The 14,445-nt window shown below is 37.7% G+C and overlaps 2 protein-coding genes and 1 long non-coding RNA gene across 4 annotated transcripts in view; 2 read left to right on the forward strand and 1 right to left on the reverse strand.

Annotated features, from left to right (window-relative positions):
* LOC136340902 (digestive cysteine proteinase 3-like) lies at positions 1 to 1,552 on the forward strand. Its single transcript, XM_066285352.1, has 5 exons — positions 1 to 158; positions 215 to 344; positions 398 to 606; positions 810 to 990; positions 1,048 to 1,552. Exons 1-5 carry the CDS (start codon positions 72 to 74, stop codon positions 1,413 to 1,415), a joined length of 975 nt encoding a protein of 324 aa, XP_066141449.1. The 5' UTR covers positions 1 to 71; the 3' UTR covers positions 1,416 to 1,552.
* A 2,109-nt stretch (positions 1,553 to 3,661) lies between these two features.
* On the forward strand, positions 3,662 to 5,135 carry LOC136340908 (uncharacterized). Its single transcript, XR_010732393.1, has 3 exons — positions 3,662 to 3,812; positions 4,317 to 4,385; positions 4,952 to 5,135. It is a non-coding gene; the product is annotated as an uncharacterized lncRNA (long non-coding RNA).
* Positions 5,136 to 5,184: 49 nt separating this feature from the next.
* The window catches only part of LOC136340889 (uncharacterized), a 42,124-nt gene continuing 32,863 nt past the window's right edge, over positions 5,185 to 14,445 (reverse strand). The window contains exons 4-15 of one of the 2 annotated variants that reach the window (XM_066285323.1): positions 12,904 to 13,231; positions 12,750 to 12,835; positions 12,555 to 12,682; positions 10,132 to 11,205; positions 9,874 to 10,084; positions 9,045 to 9,213; positions 8,632 to 8,992; positions 8,299 to 8,576; positions 8,005 to 8,238; positions 7,750 to 7,948; positions 7,458 to 7,669; positions 5,185 to 6,625 (exon numbers count right to left, since the gene is read on the reverse strand). In XM_066285323.1, coding sequence (XP_066141420.1) covers positions 6,510 to 6,625; positions 7,458 to 7,669; positions 7,750 to 7,948; positions 8,005 to 8,238; positions 8,299 to 8,576; positions 8,632 to 8,992; positions 9,045 to 9,213; positions 9,874 to 10,084; positions 10,132 to 11,205; positions 12,555 to 12,682; positions 12,750 to 12,835; positions 12,904 to 13,231 — 3,396 coding nt within the window. In that variant the 3' untranslated portion in view covers positions 5,185 to 6,509. The remainder of the gene's footprint in view (positions 6,626 to 7,457; positions 7,670 to 7,749; positions 7,949 to 8,004; positions 8,239 to 8,298; positions 8,577 to 8,631; positions 8,993 to 9,044; positions 9,214 to 9,873; positions 10,085 to 10,131; positions 11,206 to 12,554; positions 12,683 to 12,749; positions 12,836 to 12,903; positions 13,232 to 14,445) is intronic. The other variant, XM_066285324.1, reaches the window with a different exon arrangement.

Below are 14,445 nucleotides of genomic sequence, written 5' to 3' on the forward strand. Positions count from 1 at the left end.
GCATCAATTGGTTGATCTATATAAATCAATGGAAATGGCAATTTTTAGGATCAGATACACTTGGGGTAATTATGAAAACTTTCATTTTGGCTAGTTTGTTGGTAGTCGCCGTGGGTGGTTCCCTTACGAAGCTCTCCAGCGAGTTTCAGGCTTTCAAAGTAAGTTTTTGAAGAATTCCTAGAGACGTAGAGAAAAAAAAATGTTGTTTTCATAGTTGAAGCACGGCAAGACCTACAGCAGCCAAGTGGAAGAAACCACAAGATTCGCCATTTACAGTGCAAATGTGAAGGAGATTGAAGACCACAATGATCTCTATGCCCGAGGACTGGTCTCCTATGATTTGGGTATGGTTTCAATGATTCATCGTGACGATTAATTTAAAAAATTGATTGAACAGCCGTGAACCAATTCGCTGACTGGAGTAAAGAAGAGTTTAAGGCCTACTTGAACCTGCACAAGAAACCAGCTGCTCTGATTGCAACCAGTGCAACTAGGTATGAGAAGAAGGGGTTGGCGGTGGAAAGTTCGATTGACTGGAGGGAACAAGGTTACGTTACCCCTGTCAAGGACCAAAAACAATGTGGAAGCTGTTGGGCTTTCTCTCTGGTGAGTGTTTGACTACACATTACGAAGCTTTTAATATTCAATCAGTAAAGATTCAAATTTGCGATCAAGGACACTATTGAAGATCTCCGTATTTTGGGAGCGTTATTTTTACCATTCACGCCGCCTCTTGTCCACATTATTTAACATGAGGTTGCGCTTTATGACCAGAAAGTATCCATGTCTAATGTGAATTGACTCTACAGACTGGAACTCTTGAAGGTGCTCTCTACAAAAAGACAAGCCAACTCACATCGCTCTCCGAACAACAATTGGTCGACTGTACTACAGACATTAACCTCGGATGCAGTGGAGGATTTATGGAAAAAACTTTCCCTTACATCGCCAAAAATGGTATCGAGTCTGAAGCTGACTACCCATACACTGGTGAGTCTCCCCTTCAAGAATTCCAACCATTTTAAATGAAATTTTCTATTATAATAGCCAAAGATGGTGCCTGCAAATACGAAGCCTCCCAGGTGGTAACCAAAATTGATGACTACTTCTATTCTTACGGTGACGAAGGAGCCCTTTTGGAAATGGTTTCCAGTGTTGGACCTATTTCCGTAGCCCTGGATGCCACCTACATCCAATTCTATAACTCTGGAATTTTCTCTAACAGCAAATGCACCACATGGAACTTGAACCACGGTGTTCTGATTGTAGGGTATGGATCGGAGAATGATGAGGATTACTGGATCGTTAAGAACTCTTGGGGAACTCTATGGGGAGAAAGTGGTTACCTCAGGATTCGTCGTGGTACCAATGAATGCGGTATTTCCGAGGACGACTCCTACCCTGTCATCAACTAAACCGAGTGTTTGTTATGTTAATACGTTGAGTTTTGGTTTGTAATTTTAATGTTCACATTTAATTGCCATTGATTCTTGTGATTTATGATTTGAATCAGATGTAGTTCAGAAATAAAATTTGCGGCTGTTGCATCCTATTGAAGACATTTTCTTATCCTTTTGGTCTTGGAAAGTACTTGTTTCAGATCCTAGGGCGATCATTTTTACATGGTAGACCAAGTTAACAAAATCTCTTCACTTTATAATTGGTTCGATCATCGAGTACTCATATCATATATTTTCAATGATTAATCAAAAACTCATGGTCGTGACTCTCTCGTAATCTAAGCAGTCTGAGTAATTTAGTAGTAACATTCCTAATAGTTTGAACTAAATTTCTTACTACTGTTGGAGGCCCGCTCCATTTGAAAAATGATTCAAAGCAGAGGCTTGTAGGGGACTTCAAAATATTACGATTTGTTGATTTTTTTTCTATAGTTGATATTTGATTTTCTATAGTTGAAGAGATGTGGCCCTTCGAAATTGACCTGCAAATTTCTAAAAAAAACCATATATTTCAGTAGTGCGTCATCGCAATTTAAACCTTGGAACAAGTTTTATTCTTCTTAATATCGAAATTGAAATATCCGCGAGAAGGATTGTTTTAGAGGTAAGGTAAGGTCTGAAAGAGGTGGTATTTTTACCATGTCTAAAATCATTATTAATAAAATCGCACTTTTGTGGAATAAAATCAAACCAAATTCGAAGGGATTTAACGGGATTACCAGTCAAAAACGATTCAGTTTTTCATTGGTAAGCTGTTCAAGAAAAACCTAATTGTTTTTGACTGGTAATCCTTTCAAATCCCTTTAAATTTGGTTTGAATGTATTTCTCAAAACTGCAATTTTATCGAAAATAATACGGTTTTCGACAAATTCTAAAGGGAAATCAAAGATTTAGAATCAAATTTTCTATTAAATGATATCGTCCGTTTGTTAGTTACTTTAGAGATAAAAAAACCCAACTGTTTTAGACCTTACTTTACCCCTGATCCCACCCTTATGGAGCATGTATCGACCGAAGATGTTGATAAGAATAAAGCATCTTCCAAATTTGGTTGTATTGTGATGATGTATTTTTGAAATATGCTGTTTTTTAGAAATTTACAAGACATCTTTGGAGGTCGACATCTCCTCAACGATTAACCGTAGAAGAAATATATTCGACACTCCGTCATATTTTGAGGTCCCCTACAGGCACCTGCTCTAGGCCGGTTCCGTTACGACTCGTCCTGTATATCCCTTTGCTGATAGCTACACTGTTTCGAGAATTACTAAAAAGTTTGAGCACGAACGCTATATATGAAAAAGAAAAGAAAATTCTGTTAAAAGACGCCACACAGTTTAAGAATATCAAGCATTTCTCCCGATTTTCTTCTAATTGAATCTTCTCTGTTTCATTGAGTTGCTTCAAGCAATTGTTTTTGAGGACAATAGGGTACTACCTCACCTTCGAGTAAGACATATTAATTGCAATTCCTATAAATTTTAATGAGTTTGGATTAATTCTGTTTTTTCTAGTGAACCTTCCCTTGACCCTCTTCTGCCGATGACATTAATTAATTGCTTCATTAATCAACTAGTGCCTTAAGTCCTTGGCAAAATGTTCCATAAACTAATTTCGTTTTCACGATACCTGGAAAACAATTTCTGCTATTTCATTAATGGCATAAGAAAGCATCTCTATTCTATATACAAAATAATAGTAAAATATATACCAGACTTTTTTGTTTTAATATAATTTATGCAGCTAATTCAAGCGTAATGATCCACGGTTGGGGAATCATAAACTGCGGTGTTGTTTTAAATGTAATTAAGATTGTCACCAAAATCAGTGGTGTGCTTAAGCAATATAAGAACTTACGGCACTATTCAAAGCCCTAAACCGCACATTTTCATAGTGAAAACCTTTTAAGTTATAGATCCGTAGACTCCTTTATTCCTCGTGCGATGTGAGCAAAAACCTTCGTGAAAAAACCTTGCGACTTACGATATTCAATATTTCCATCGGAAAAATGCTGGTTTATGCGAGGGGGAAATTGACGCTGCTCCACAAGTTAGGAGATTATAGAAGATACTGAAAAATTCCATAATCAAAATTACATGTCAGAGTAATTAATATCCATGAACTACATCGTAAACCACAAGCAAATCTCCTCATCCTACGCCCATGTCCAAACATCGACTCCCTCCAAAGCTAGCTACGGATCAATGATTGTGATTGTGCAAATAGGGTAACGGAAGAAGTCTTGATATAAAGAGAGTACAGTGAGTTAGCAATCAGAGAATAATCATTTTCGGTGGAAGATTCAGATCGGTAAAGATTAAAGATGCCCTCTCCTTGTGAACCCTGCAAAGGTGAGTCTAAGTTCTTAATTAGGGGTCGATGATACAAATGGTTTTAGTGTCGGTATTGATTCGTTGTAAATTCAGCGATTGAAAGAATTATACAAGTGTTTGTTTATGGGAATATTCGTTGTGAATAAATAAGAAAAAAAGTATGTAAACATATGTTCGGAATCGCTCCATTTTCGAAACAGAGGGTGGGAAACTTAAAGAAATCGTTTAATTTTTTTTTTTAATAAAAAAAAGAGTTTATTATTTTAAAAAATACATAAACTATTTTAACGACAATTTTCGTTATTTGTCATGGACCTATAAGACTTCGTATAGAAATTTCAGAAGCGTAGCTACGGGGTAGGTTTGTTGATATTAGACGCTGAAATCATCAATTATTTTCAATGTCTCGTTAAGTTGCCTTAAAGTTGCGCCGTATCTTTAAGCGACACCTCGTATAGAATTTCGAATAGCAACGTCACGAATTAGCTGAAAACCCTTAAATGTTCGCACATTTCGTTCCAGATACTTGCAAAGATTCTTGTGGGGATGGATGCAAGTGTGGACCGGACTGCAAATGTTCTGAAAAATCAGGTAACATCCCTTTTTAATTGCTAAATTGTAAATAATCATCAATCATTAGCGTAATTATTTATTCATACGTCTTTGGTCACTAAAATGACGGGTGATCATTAAAAAAAAACCTCACCGTACGCGGTCAACCGTAGACGTCGGGCGTTGATTAAGCCATTCGCTATTTGCCATCAAATATCTGGCTGAAACCAGCGAACAGATGAATCGATCCAAGACGTACCTCTAATGTTTCAACGTCTTTCTTGGTTTTTTTATTGATTATCCTTTTATTATGGGTGTTAAATCGGGAAAAAATTTGGGTTAAGACTAAGCTAGCTAGCAGTGTACCTTGAGTCTAAAAGAAGCTTGGTGTAGCTACTTTCCTGTCAGGTAATCCCTTACCTCTCATCCATTTCCTTCATTTATATTAAGTGAATTAAATTTTGCACTCGGGTTCCCGACAATTTTTGAAAACCAAAGGCTCAAATAGTTCATATAAATTGTAATCAAAAATATCCGCCAAATTACCTTATTTTTGCCTGAATTTACTCAGCGATTGAACTGATTATAGAGCTTTACTTTTTTAGGAGAAAGCTGCGAATGTCCCGCAAACTCTGACCACCCCGCCTGCGACAAGAAGTAACTCCCTCTCAATATTGAAGTTCCTCTTGCGTTCTTATGAAGTAATAATACATTAGCCTGTATCTTTGGAAATACTGTAATATAGGCAATTATTATGAATGTCCACTTCAATAAACGAAAAGGGAGATCTATTGATGTTTTCTATCCAAGGTACCGAGGGACTGGGACGACACAAATCTAATATATCATTGTATCTTTATTCAGAGTTGTCGAAATTAAATACATACATATATCATTTTTAAATCCTTTTCAACAGTATTAAATAACATCTCGTTAAAACAATAGTAAAATATATCATTTAAAATCACTTCTTCCGCTTCCAGGGAAGCATATAATAACTCTTACCAATGTAATTACGTAAGTACTTTTTCCTTACTTACAATGAGACAAAATTCTAATGCTACAGTTCAAAAATACGAAAATGGCATTTTCAGTAATAAGTATAAAAATTAAATAGTGTATGGAGGAAAAAGGACCCTATTTTTGCTTAGCATGGCAAAAAATGAAAAATAACAAGCGAAGTCCTTACTTTCTAGATGATTTGCTTCAGGCAAATATTTAAATCGATATAGAAAAGTAGTTTTGGAATAATTTTAAGATTTTTATTATTATTTTCCTCTTTTTTCCATTAAAATTTTCAGGCAAATAACAACTACTTCGGGCAATTGATACACACATTTTAGGCCAAATTTACAGACTCAAGCGACTCTTAATAAAATTAAAAAACTGCTCTTAAAGCCACTAAACCGAAATCACAATTTGAAATACTAATTTGAAAAATTCATACATATGCCGAAGGAAAAATGGAATATCCAACTTTAAAGCTTTTAACACTAACACCTTAGTCTAAGAAGTACCATATTTTAAGTTCTCTACCTTTACGATTTAATCGAAAGCCAAATTGCTCAACGGCAGTAATATTTTTTGCAGGTATTCAGACGTTTCTATACATGCAAGACATTCTGTAGAATCGACTACACCTAACCAAGTACAATTGTACGAAAATAGTGGAAAGACTGTTTAGAAAAGATTTATAGTGATTTTCTATATTCTCACTTATGCCTTCATTTTCTAATTTACAAGTTTTTAAAGCATTCGGGTTAATTCAAATACAGGGTAACACAAAAACTGATTTCGTTAATGGAATTTTAAGGAGAGTTTCGACTGGCTTTAACTAACAATTAGAAAGATTTCGAGGGGTCAAATTTCCCTACGGTTCGTAGTTAGCCCCAATTTCGGTTAGTCCAGGTTAATAAATATCAGAGACTATTTTAGCGATTGCATCACACTATAACACTTGCATGGAAATTAAATGGAAGTCTTAGCGACGCAAAAAACTTTTAAAAAATGTATAAAATTTTTTTTTATACCGTAACAAAAAGAACAAATCGAAGTCTAACAAAAATATACAAAGCAAATCATCGACAGGTAAGTTAAAGGCTATAAAACCGCCAATTTGTACTTTGAAGAATATTTAAAAACTTCTAAAATACCATAAAAAACTCAGTCATCTGACGCGATTGGTTCTTCATCAGTGTCCTCATAGGAGTCGGAAGGTTGATCTTTGCTGCTTTTAGAGAGACGTCTGCATTTCATCTCACATTCCTTAATTTGAAATCCTGCAAATAAAAAAACTTTCGTTTGGGTTTTGTGGGTTAAATAATATATATTTTACACACGTAATTACCCACAAAAAGCCGGAAAGTGTATTAAACGTGATACACCTGCTGATAACTCCTAACACCGAAGATTCATTAGAAAATAATACATTGCAAAACGAGTACGAAACGGTGCATTTTCTTGAAAGTGCAGTTAATGCTATGAGTAGGAAATTGTGTTTCAAAATGATATTCTCGTAAGTGACCACTTTCAGATGAAAGCACGTATAAGATTTCCATATAAACTTCCCCTTTCAACTAGCATATTTATTTTTCAAGGCATTTTCCTATTCTTGAGAGATTTTTTTCGGAAAATTTTATGCAAAAATAGAACGGATTCAGTTCTAAAGTGCACCTTTTATATTTTTATTTCCTTTTTCGATTTAATAAATTTACGATTCTTGACAAGTTGGTGCATATAAATTTTTTTTAATGATTCTTTCGATTGCTTGTATTACGAAGAACTCCCGACCTATATAGTAGTTTTCGTACCATATTTGATGTTTTCTAATATATCTCGTTTTAAAACGCACTTTCATTCAACTTAGCTCCGACTTTCGGTTAAAAAGTTACTAGGAGAATACGAGTTTTAACGCGAAAGACCCAGAAACATTTGGTATAACTAAAAAAAACAGCTCAAAAATTCCTTAAAAATTGGATGTTAAAATTGAATAACATAACTTGTTTTAACCATGATTTGCTCAGAATTTGGGGAATTCAACCCTTAACATTTTCGCCAGTAATCACTACACTTGCTCTGGATGCAAAACAACTAAAATTTAATTAAACCTACTTATCAAGGGGTGCAAGGCATTCCTCAAACTGACAAAAAGCATTGGAAACAATATTTCCTGTTGAGTCAGCAATTGCTTGATCCGCTGGCGCTCTTTCGACAGATTTGGATTGGAATTCATACAAACAGGCAAGCATTCATTGGTTGAGAATTGACGAAGGGCCTTCTCTCGTACATAGACCAGGGGCCGAATCACCCTCAGGTCGTGTTCCCTGGAAAAGAAATTAGATTCGTCATCTCTCATAACGGACAAGGAATTTGACAAAGCAATTCGAAAGGCACCTTTACTTACTTTATGTAATAGTGGGCTCTCATTGTGCGCATCCTGCCCAAGTGGAACACCGACAACAAGAAATTTTCGCAGAGATCATCCAGATGCTGACCAATCGCCAAGACGTTATATCCAGAGCTTTTAGCGGCTGAATACAGACGATGTCTCATTGTAGCCGTACAGAAGCTAAACAAGTTTTCTTTGGCTTCCTCCTTTTTTTCTGAATTAAAGGTGCGTCGTAAGTGTCGTCGTTTTTGAATTCACTAAATTACTCACCAGTCTCACAGCCTGGATCACTTTTCTTGTCATCAATAATATAATGCACCCCTAAACCCTTCAGATGAGGAATGAGAACACAAGGGTCGCATTTAGAAGAGTCGGGATCGACGGTTATGGCACCAATACTGAACAAAACTCCTTCCTTCTGGGCGTGGGTCTGATATTGAAGAAGCGTATGCAGCAGACTAAGAGAATCCTTGCCTCCTGAGAGACATACCATTACTTTGTCACCTAAAAATATATCAAAACGCAATTATAATCACATCTTCGATTCAAAATCAGCGTCATTACCATCTCTTATCATCTTATACTCAGTAATAGCTTGCACTGTGGGCGACCACAAGTTTCTTTCCGGACAGCACCATTTCTTCGCTGCCATAGTTTCCAGAGTATTCGGATCGTCGCTCATGTCTCTATGAATTGTCGGTCTCTTCTGCAGTGTTGAGAATTTAATTTCCGACTCAGACTTTCTGTGCCCCCTTGAATCGGAGTTGCTGCGAGTTTTGAACTCTGACATGTTCGAATTGAATTGGAAATGTTCATGTTCTTGGAAAGACATGTTTATGCCGCTGAAAATTCACTTTAAAAGTCGTTTATTGTTGCTTTTGTAGCCTGCGGTATTACCTATCTTGAGAGCTAACACTGGCTACAGTGGACGAAGACAAAATCTTGCTCTTAGCACCCGTTTGCTCCTCACAAGGTTTGGTATTAGTTATCACATTCACTACAGTGTCACTGCTACTTCCAGGAGTGTATCCGTTATTCTCTTGCTTCTCTTCAAATTTCGGAGGGCTATTCCTCAGGTCATGTATTCGTGAGTAGGTCAGCTGAGTACTTTCAGGAGTTATAAATACATCAACGGCACTGACAACATCCCGAATTTCAGATTTGACCTCATTGGCCATTTCGATGGATATTTTTTCGAGGTATTCGGCTACTTCGTTGGCTGAGATTGAGTCGCTTCGTCCGTCCTCACTTCCACTCCCTATAGCAATATTATATAGAAAAATTTTTAAATCGCTTACGAACATACGAACCATTCCTCTCATAAAAGAAGGAATTGTCCCTATCGCTATCAGTGTTTTCCAACACATCCTCGACTTTGGAAATAACTTCTCTAATTTCAGACTTAATATTTGTGGCTAGTTCTTTGGTCATTTCAGTCACGTATGTTTGGAGATCAGGGACAGGGGAGGCCCGACCCACCTAAAACAACGTATAAACATTTTAGTTTTAAAGTAGGCACGTAAAAAAGGCACGTGGAAACTCCTTTTTTGAAAATTAGACCTTTAAAATATTGCGGCAATGGGGTTCTCTGGGGTCTACAAATAAAGAGTAAAAAAAAAAGCTGTAGCTAACGGTTAGCTTCTAAATTTCGCCTGCGAATGAAGAGTAATGGAGAAAATTCAAACCGTTAAATTGCAACCTCTGGATCAGCTCCAACATATCTAAAACGTATTCACATAACTGGTTCTTTCAACCATGAAACTTTTCCAGAATTTGGGAGTTATGAGGGGCTTGGTATCGAATATGGTTACCAAAGCTCTTGAACAAAAAGAAACCCGACCTGAAAGTGCCTTGATTTCGGCATTGACATGGAAGTTTTTAGATTTTTTTAAATTTCAAAATTTTTGAAAATTTGGAAATTAAGTGCCTAATTACATCGGATTTGGTTTCTTTTAATTTGCTTTTTACACGACGCTTAGCACAAAAAAATTGAAAACTTAGGGACGAAATTTGAGGGTATTATGGGACATGCGCACAAAACGTTGGTATGTCTTTATTGTTTTAGAAAGGGGTTGTGACTTTCAAGGTTTGGTAGACGATCTTTCGTAGACTTTTTACTGGGCCGCATTGAATACTTACTTGGCTGCAGTCGACAGTGCTGGAACTCAAAATATTGAGGCTATGAGTTGGAGAAAGATTGGCATCTGAATCTAAGGAATGCAGTTCGTTCTGACTGCTGCAGCTCATCTGTCTTTGCCTGAAAGCACCCATACCGAGACTCACACGAGTCTGCGGACTCAATACTGGCGGAGAAACATTCGGATGACCCAAACTCAAGCACCTGAAAGACCTTAAATTAAAGCGTCTTAAAAATCATCAAATTTTGTAAGAATGTACCGGTCTCTGACAAAATTCTGCTGCTGAAGTTGGAGATTAGCTGAGTTTACTGATTCCCCAACAGCAAAATTGACTGCAGGTTGTGATATCTGTGGATAATATAATCCGTTGACATCCTGCAAGAAGTAGGGCACTGGAGACGAACATGTAAGTATCTTTGGATCATCAAGTGAGGGCAAGCTATAGTGGCGGGGAGATCCTGCTCCGCTGGCTTGAGGAATGCCTGACGTTGAAGTCTTTTGGGGATTCTCCTCGGATTTATCAGTCTTTTTGGATGTCATGTACGACCCAGGGTCAAAGGGAGCCTTCTGCTTGACATTTTGCGCATTGCTAGTGAGCAGCGACTGCGCCTCATGCTGCAGCATGAACCAACGCAACTTCTCCCCCCTATTATCAAAAACAATCCCTTGATCCTGATAAGGCAGCCTATTCGCAGTCTTCCTCGCTCTATTGAACAGATTCCTGGCAGTCTGCAGGCACTCTGAATAACTCTGAGGAAACAATCCAGGACCAGATATTCTTCGCTCATTCATAGTCATCTTCCCATCGATATATCGAACAGAAGATAACCATTTTCGATCCTTTTGCACTGCATTGGTGTGATGCCTCCATTCGCCAGTTTCCAAATCGACTACATACTGGGGCAACAACTTCCAACCTTCAGTAGCCACCATTTTGACTGCTTCCATGACAAAAGCTAATTCTGAGTCATTGATGAAATACGGAAGACTGATGCGCGTGAATCCAGGTCTAAGAAGCTCTAAAGTGGAATTATCGACGCCCAAATTGAGGCTGGACAACCGTCTGTCCTCCAAAATGATGTTTTCGTATTGGTCAGCGAGACTCTGATCGATGCCCAGTAATTCCTGCGCGTACGCGCCGGAACATGGGCAGCCTGCGCGAGCTTGTATTCCGAATACATCATTGAGGACTGCGCACACGAAATTGTGGTGAAGAAAGGTCCCTCTGGGGTGGCGAACCATGAAGGAGAAGACGGAGAGGCGTTTGAGATTGGGAGATGTGTTGCCAAGCAGAGTTATTTCAGGAATAGTGCGGATGTGCTGCAGCATTTGTCTGAAATCAATGGAGTGTAATTAGAAATTTAAAGAAATATTATTTGGTGTAAATTTCTGTGTGAGATAGATAAATATTGTATAAGGGTGAAGTTAGTGTTACGATTGATCAAGTGTATGACAGTGTTCTCAGCATTCTTCCCCACCCAGTTCCTATAGAGCGTCAGTGACGCTACAAGACCCACCAAAACCAACAAGAGAGTGCAGACCACGTTCTGTGCAAATGTCCAGTACCCGCCAGATAAAGTTTTCATTTACGTCTCAGAGAAATTTACTTTTTGCTAGAGCTGATGATACCTCAGTGACAAATTGCACCTCCATCTTTTATCGTCCATTTTTTCTTTGATCTCAGGAACTCTATGAGCCGAGTCATCATCCTGGTCTGTGAATAATTTTCTATGAGTTTCGCTGCTCTGCTCGGTCGTTTAGCAATAGAGCTTCTTTTGGCTGTTTGACACGTTTCGACATATCTCATCAGCCTTCATGGACATCTCAGTCGTTCTCATACGTTGCGTATTTTTTATTACATTTCTGAGAACACCAGAAAATCGATTCCTACTAATATTGCCAACTCTCTGCTGGAACGGACACGTTCGTGGACAAGCCATGATTTTTCAGATCGCGGTTCTGTTGCGATTCGGTCACGTTAGTGGGCCTCTGATCATCCAATTGCAACAATTCCGGTAGTTTGGATTTTGGATTTTTTCTTCGGAATTTAAACTTGATGTTTGAAATATAATAATGTACTTCACAACCTTGATACAAATATGACACCGTTACAGGCAGTCAATACACTCGGTAATGGTGTTCTTTAAACATGGGAATGGATAAAAGTTTACTTGGAATAATAAACAAAATTATGGTAACAGAATATATGAATTTTTATTGTTTGCTATATTTTATAAAAAGAAAACGCGTATTATGGTTTTATGACGTTTAGGGAGGAAAATACTTCCAGCAAAGAAAGTATTTTTCCCCCATCGGGAGCAAAAGTGACGATTTTCCCTCTTAAAAGAGGGAAAAAGTTTCTACTTTCGAAGAAAGTTATAAAAAAATCATGTTTTATTTTCTAGTCATGACGAGTTAATTTATAATACTTCCGCCATTCTTAATGTCCCAATCCCCCACCCTCTTTAGCCTTTGTTCAAGGAAACTCTTGAGAACTTCTCAGCAAATAAAGCATTCTCCATCTTTAGAAATTCCTTCCACATACACATATCTTAATATAACCTTCCTGTGTCATCCCATAGAAACGTCTAAAGATAAGATATTAAAATAAACATGTTGCTAGGAGTTACTACATATTTGCTAGAGACTTTGCAATCTAAGCAAATTCATTCTTTTACTTACTTGTTGATTTTATCCTGTTTTTGTTGGATATTCGAAGCAGACACAGTTTCTTTGAGCTGCATTATGAGACCAAATCTTATGGACTCCACCACAGCAGCACAGTTACCTTCTTCTTGCAACTCAAAGCCCTAATGGACACGATAGAAGAATATGAATATGGGGTTTTCCGTTATGTTCTCAGTTATTTGGTCTTACCTTTTCAGTCTCACTAGAAGCGAAGAATCCATCAGCTTCACAAGTGTTTAACCTTCGGAAAATTGGCTTTTTAGCTATCAAAATTCCTAAGAAATGGAAATGAGGATCAATTAATGTTCGAGTCTTTTATAGTGAAAATGAGTCATGTTCCCACCTGGAGTTTGAACTCCTCCTATGAACTTATGTCCAGAAAAATAAATTGCATCCTTATTGGCAAGATTGTTGTCTTCTACACCTTGAACGCTGGGATTTAGGTCGATGAAAACGTTTGGTGCACCCATGTTGTAGTCCCAGAACGCAAGAGCTCCATATTGGTGTAGTAATATAGTGCAGGCAACGTCATCATAAAGGATCCCCGTAACACTCGACGCTACTGAGAAGCAACCAATCAACTGTCTTCCACAATTTTGGTGGAGTCTTAACTGGTTCTCCAGATCCGTCAGATCCAGGAAGCCATCTTTGGTTTCAGGTATGCGGACAATCTGGAATGATTAATAACCATCAGTGCGCTACTTTATTTCGGAGGGGAAATAAAAGAACTGGTGTACCTGTAAAGTACGGAGATGGCCCCAGAAGTACACGACCTGGCATATAGATGGCGATTTTTTTGTTAAAAATTTGCTTATATTACAAAGACTTAACCTCGAAAAGCTTTGTTTTTTCGTTTGTGTTTTTTTTGGAGCCGTTTTCGGTTAACGCCTTTAAAAATTTTGTGAACGTGGAAAGAATTGTTCATCGATAAGTGATTTAATACTTTCATTTGAAAGGTCTTAGTCCATTCAACATCAAAGCGGAGCTAGATTTTTCTGTGGAGGAATCCGATCTTTCCTTTCTCGGATCGCACCGTTTAAACGCGAATAAAACGAAATCTGAAGTGGTCGCCTCGATGCCACTCCAGATTTGACCACTTCAGATATTGTGGTGAAAATCCACAAAACTGTAAAGGAAAATAGGGATTTAAAAAAGTACTGTACATCGCATTTCGACTGAACAACAATTAGATATGAGAAAGCTGTGCACAAGGTGAACAAAAACCAGCTCCGTGAGGATGTTTCAAAGGAGTGTTTGGTAAAGTTTCGCAGCAATAAAGCTGAGTTTTTGTGCCGATTCATAACCATGTACGAAACATGGGTCCATCATGGGGAGAAATAGCTGTCAAAACAACGAAGTCAAATGACAGAATCGATCCCAAAGAAGGGGAGAACCGTTTTATCACCAGGAAAGGGTGATGGTGTCTGTTTTTTGAGACGCACGTGGGATAATTTTTAATAGTTATCTCCCTAAATTAAAAATAATTAATGGAGAATATTGGACAAATTTATTGCAGCCCTTTGGCGAATAAATTAGGAAAAATGACCGCATTTGGGGAAAAATAAAGTCCTGTTCTATCCCACCAGTCCATACTTTCGTCATTGCGACTGCGAAAATGATTCCCCTAGATGTCGACCTTTCACGCTATTCGCCAGATTTAGCCCACTCGGATTACTTTCTGTTTCCAACCTGGAAAAAATGGCTCGGTGGAAAGAGCTTTTCCATCAATGAAGTGGTGGAGTCCGAGGTTGATGCCTACTTTTAAATATTCGAAGCTTTCTTACTATAAACAGGGTATAGAAGCCATAGAACATCGCCAGGAATAGTCAATCTCGCAATACACTATATTAAGAAATAATATAATATTTTCCAAAATTCTTCTTTT

This window comes from Euwallacea fornicatus, chromosome 8 (genome assembly GCF_040115645.1).
Source record: "Euwallacea fornicatus isolate EFF26 chromosome 8, ASM4011564v1, whole genome shotgun sequence".
In the NCBI taxonomy this organism is placed as follows: domain Eukaryota; kingdom Metazoa; phylum Arthropoda; class Insecta; order Coleoptera; family Curculionidae; genus Euwallacea; species Euwallacea fornicatus.

Excerpts from the sequence above, each read along its gene's own strand:
- LOC136340902 (XM_066285352.1), top strand. The coding sequence starts at position 72 with ATGAAAACTTTCATTTTGGCTAGTTTGTTGGTAGTCGCCGTGGGTGGT. Across the intron at positions 159-214 it reads GCGAGTTTCAGGCTTTCAAA|TTGAAGCACGGCAAGACCTA; the intron begins GTAAGTTTTTGA and ends TTGTTTTCATAG. Across the intron at positions 345-397 it reads ACTGGTCTCCTATGATTTGG|CCGTGAACCAATTCGCTGAC; the intron begins GTATGGTTTCAA and ends TTGATTGAACAG.